This window comes from Gossypium hirsutum, chromosome D05 (assembly GCF_007990345.1).
Source record: "Gossypium hirsutum isolate 1008001.06 chromosome D05, Gossypium_hirsutum_v2.1, whole genome shotgun sequence".
Lineage (NCBI taxonomy): Eukaryota > Viridiplantae > Streptophyta > Magnoliopsida > Malvales > Malvaceae > Gossypium > Gossypium hirsutum.
In genome coordinates, this window is record NC_053441.1 from 6885140 (window position 1) to 6890437 (window position 5298).

The 5298-nt window shown below is 34.3% G+C and overlaps 1 protein-coding gene across 2 annotated transcripts; it reads left to right on the plus strand.

Annotated features, from left to right (window-relative positions):
• On the plus strand, positions 1–2532 carry LOC107943558 (uncharacterized). Of its 2 annotated transcripts, none has more exons than XM_041093409.1 (5): positions 1–337; positions 1044–1594; positions 1751–1828; positions 1942–1971; positions 2184–2532. In XM_041093409.1, the coding sequence occupies exons 2-5, from the start codon at positions 1115–1117 to the stop codon at positions 2316–2318; spliced, it is 723 nt and encodes a 240-aa protein (XP_040949343.1). In that variant the 5' UTR covers positions 1–337; positions 1044–1114; the 3' UTR covers positions 2319–2532. The 2 variants fall into 2 exon arrangements, with proteins under 2 accessions (XP_040949343.1, XP_016732806.2); XM_016877317.2 differs by having other exon boundaries at positions 3–337; positions 2232–2532.
• Positions 2533–5298: the final 2766 nt, after the last annotated feature.

Below are 5298 nucleotides of genomic sequence, written 5' to 3' on the forward strand. Positions count from 1 at the left end.
ATGGGTGAGGTTGATAGTACGAAGAAAAATTTGAGTCCGCTGTATTTTGCAAAGAATTTTGTGTGATAAGTCCAGATTTTGTATTTACATTTGGCAACCGAACCTTGGTGGTCTGCAAAGTTGCCTACACATCTTTGTTGATTCTTTATAAATAAGGCCTGCAACTTTGGTTGCAGACACTCTTGCTCTTATCTCTTTTTTTTCCTTTCTGAAAACATGTCTGCTTAGAATCACACACACACACATCAGTGTCTTTTAGTGTTTGCCAAAGGCTTAACATACTTCAAATGCAGAAACAGATTTTTCAGCCCTTGATCTCCTGCAAGAATATCACCATGTGAGTTCAATTGATTCCTCTTCTCTGTTCTTAAAAATCTTTTGATTCATTCAATGTTGGCTTCCCACAGAATCACAAAAATGTTGCTTTTGGTTTCCAAGAAGTTGTTGCTTGTCTCTGTAAATAGTTTTAGAAAAAAAAATCTGATTGAGATTTGAGATTTGTTAGTATCCGATTATAATTCAGATAAGCTATATCAGTATAATATCTTTTTTCAATTTAAATTAGAATTCTCTTTCCTGTAGATTTGGTTGTATGTAATTGCACTGTTTTCTTATATGATTGTTAGGCACAATTAAAATATGACTACAAAAATATAATCCTTTAAATATATTAAAAGATTTAAGAAAAAAAGTTGATTGAGTCTTAATTTGATTGGTATGGGTATTGTTACTAATGCAGGAAGATATGGTTTTAAGTACACTGAAAGACTAGGTAATTTTTAATACTCAATTTAACTCAAATGGTTATTTTTTATTTTTTCTAGTAAAAATCATAACTTAAAGGTGCTGCAAAGATAAAAATTTTAAGTATTAAGAAAGTTCATGCTTAATTGTTCTTATAATTTCTCAGGAACTATGACTTGATCACAATATATATATGTGTGCATGGTTTATGAATTATTTGGCAATAAAATTATCTGAACTTAATCATTGAGATAATTTGAGATTCTTAACCTTCTGTCTCTGTGTGTTGGTCTTTACAGCTGAAATCTGCCTGAAATTATCTGGAAAAGAAAAGTGTTTTGTCTACAACTTTGGTGATTAAGGGAGAATAATGGGGGATAATACATTGGATTGGGCTAGTTTACTTGCTGGATTACCAGACTCTGATGAATTGATGTCACTGTTAGTGAATGATGTCAAAGTTGAGAAACCAGAAGATGAACAGCCGCAAGAAGGCAGCAAATTCCTAGTGCAACCTACAACAGTGATACCACAGCAGCAGGACATTCATAATGTCGCCACAGATGTTGAAACTGGTTCTTCTTCTTGTCGTCTAAATGATCAGAATAAGATTATCAGAAATGGAGGGTGTTTAATTAATCCATTAGGGTTCCCATATAGGTCTCGAATGCAGGTTTTGGCTGCAGATGCACCATCAGGAAGTGGAGAGTTGCTCGTAATGAATGATTTACCTGTTTACAAGAGAGGGAGGAACAATATACAAGAAGCCATTGAAGAGGCTGAGCAAAAGAAGAGGAAGAATAAGATCAAAAACAGAATTTCAGCTGAAAAATCTCGAGCCAAGTCTAAGGTGTGTGTGTGTAGTAGTAGTAGAACGTATATATATGCCAGCATACTACTACTAGTCGAAAATTACAATTGATCCTTTGTCTTTCCTGTTCCTAGAATTTGAATCTCAACATATGTAACTCTTCTCCGATACTAAGGCTACAATCTTGTTTTGAAGGAGCATACAAGATTTCTGGAAGAAAAAGTGGAGCAATTGAGAAATGAGAATGCACATTTAAAGAAATTACTTTCCCTGGTGAGAGACCTCACGTTTCTTCTTGACAAGAAACTGAGAAAATATACAATATTTTCCTATTTGCCGTGTATTACTTGTTGATTTTGGCCTTTCTCATCTTGCATGTGGATCAGGAAGCTGCATCAACTGAGAGACTCCCAGAGGTACTGATTTTATATATTCAATGAACTTAATATCCATATATCAAAATTTCCAAAGGAAAGCAATGCTTATCTATATTTTATAACTTACCTTCATAAAAACCCACCAAACTTATCAGATATTGTCTAAATCTTGTAAACAATCCCATCTTTGTGCATCATCATGTATTATACCAGTGTTACCTCACATCGACTAAATTAAGTCTTATATTCAGATCGGATGCTTAAAAAATGTTGGAGATTTTCTTCCATTGTATGTACAGGAAAGAGGAGATCTATGGGAAAAGGCAAAACGGTGTTTAGAATTGAAAGAACTGCAAACCTATATAGGAGCTATATATGGAGACTAATGGGGAGGTTTAAGCTGACCAAGATCAATAGTGGTGGGACCGAATAACAGTATGGGATGGCATGGTTTCCTTTTAAAAACATTATAGGATCTTCATTCTACATCAAATATATAAAGAAAAGCTTTTTGTTTGCCTTTATTCGACATGGTTTTCAAAATAAAGATAATTAGATTTGCAGTGAGCTAGAAGTATATCACACTACTGCAAAGTTTTTGATAATTTATATGTTATTATTGCCTGCAAAAGAACATGGCTTCAATTATTTCCTAATAGATAGAATCATGATTCACCTGGATCTTGAGAAAACTACACAATATTAGGAGCTGCAAATAGTTTTAATCTCTTTTGAGTTCATCATTCAAAAAAGAAGGAAGATGTATATTTATAAGCATATTTTACAATAAAAAAAGATAAATATGGCTGGATCGACTCAGTCATCAGATCTCAGCATTAATGGATTGATAGAGTGCAAATGCTAAAAACTGCATAAACATTTTTTATCAATCAAACTTTATATTAGAACCTACAATTACAAACAGTGGCCAGGTAATGCGATTTACAGACTTTATGATTCGAAACAGATAAAGCTCTCGCCCCAATAATAATATAAGAAAATCAACATCCAATAATTCAACACATACTCTGAATCCTCATCAACCGTTGAGAACCACTCCTCCTTCCCTCAGCCATAAGCGATCATGTTTTTCTGTATCATGAAAGTTGCATCACCGATATAACTCTCAGATGGAGGCATATCCCGAATAGTGGGCAAACAAGGGAGACCAGTTAAAGGGAAGGGAGAGGAGAGTGAAGAAGTGATACCTGTGGCCGCAGTACATTTCCACTGTACCTCTTTACATCCATTACCTTACCCCTCTTCATTAGAAAATGCGACAGTTAGGGAGAATCCGCATCAGGTACTGATGCAATCCACCAAATCCTTTTGTCTGATGATTTTGGTCTCTTAGGGGAAAAAACCAAAATGACTGATCAGATTTAGAGCTCATAATGCATGAAGACTCCAAGAGAGAGCTTGCACTTGATTAATGTTCTTTTTCTGCCTAAGCAGAAAAGATTCCTCTTGGTTTTGGCTCTTTTATGTGCAAATGAATGACTTATCAATCAACAGCATTTCCTTGTGATTTTCAGGCATTTAATGCAGGCTCATGTATCACTTTACTATCTCTTCATCCAAATGCTGCCTTAAAAAATAGCATAGCAGTTAAAACATTTGATTAAAATTTGATAGTTCCTTAGTTGACAGTCTACATACGGTGCCTTGGCTTCCAAATGAAAGCAGCACAGTCCTTTGCGTAATGACATATCAATCCGAGCATTTCAATAGATCTGGCATTACAAACAAGAAAAAACCAATTAAAAAGAAAAAGGGAAAGAAGTGTTATGAAACAAAGAGGATGGTCTAAGTGTCTAAGATGGTATGCATAAGCTTACTGTTCCAGCAAAGCGACTTAAGGAAAAATAGTTCCATTTCAAATTGTGTTTATAAACAGTGTGTTTAAATTCATCTAAAATATAATGCAGAAGGGTATGCCTAGCCTACAAGTATCTCTAAAACATCTATTCAACTTAATGCAGCTTGGAAGAAAAATGTTTGTCGTATTTCCCACAACAGCTACGATATTAATTAAAAGGGCCACTGTACGGTACATAGTTGCTGGACTAGTAATATCAAATATGTATTTATTTGCAAACCCAATCTGAATATACCACTTCTCAAAAGTTGTACACACTGATGAAATTATCTACATGATGATAAACAACTGTGCAAGCCATAGCAATGCTTAGACTAGAAAGAGGTAGATATAGACCACCACGGAGAACTTATGACAAAGCATACCTTCCAATAGCTTGTTTAATAAACTCTTCCCCGCAATTTCTGGCGGGGAATAGAAGGTCCATTGATCTTTTTTACGTCAGATTTCATATATCAATTTCATAAGCAAAACTAGAAGGCTTGTTGATGTTTGGTTTTCAAGTAAGATTTTTTATGTCGATTTCATAAACAACACTTTGAGCTTTCCCACCACTTCAAGATCGAGGTTGTCCAAGTACATCCAAAATAGAAGGTCATTCAGTTTGAGTCAAAATGCAAAAAGTTGAACAATGTATAATTCTAGTTTCTAAGAAGATAGGGCAGGAAAAAGAAATTTCATAACACATAACTAATCTCAGCTATGAACAATTAGTTTTTACTGTTCATGAGAACCTTAAAGGAGCAAATCTAAGGATTCCATAATCCAACATTTGATTCAACAATAGTCCATTCAGAGCTGTTACCAGCTTGTCAAAGCATAGCATGCCAAATTTCCTCCATAATCACTAGGATAAATAAAATCTTGGAAAAGAAAACAAATAGACAGCTAAACCTGCAAGGTAAGCTTGTCAATACCCGCACAATACAATACATCTTGGAAATGAGATCTAATCAAAGTTATGCACAACCCAAATAACGCTTATAGTAGCCAATATAGTGATAAAAGAGTAATTACAAAGAGTAAAATTATGTTATGCGAAGTGATTAAAAGAGTCATTCTACCAATGATCTAAAGCAAATTAAGAAAATACACATAGATAAAATAATTCATAAAAAGCGACTGGTTAACCCCAATCCGAATATGCCAATTGTCCATAAAAATTATGTCCGACGCTATAAATAAGATTTAGGCTTGCGTCTCCATAAAAAAATGTGGCCGCTTATCTACCGGAAACCATGCTAAAAACATAAGAGTTCTTTCTCAACAAAGAGCCTTTATTTCAATCTTTATGATTTTTGATAATTCTTATGGCTTTCAAAAATTCCATACCATTTTCACGTAAGATATCAATCAAATTAATAAGGGAAATACTGCAGGCAAATAGGAAAATAGTACTATGACCAGGATGCATAGTCCCAAATTTAATCGACCAACTCAACTGATGAAGAAGTCTTATACTTGATCCAACAAGGTTAGTCAAGCTA

Excerpts from the sequence above, each read along its gene's own strand:
- LOC107943558 (XM_041093409.1), top strand. The coding sequence starts at position 1,115 with ATGGGGGATAATACATTGGATTGGGCTAGTTTACTTGCTGGATTACCA. Across the intron at positions 1,595-1,750 it reads AATCTCGAGCCAAGTCTAAG|GAGCATACAAGATTTCTGGA; the intron begins GTGTGTGTGTGT and ends CTTGTTTTGAAG. Across the intron at positions 1,829-1,941 it reads TAAAGAAATTACTTTCCCTG|GAAGCTGCATCAACTGAGAG; the intron begins GTGAGAGACCTC and ends CATGTGGATCAG.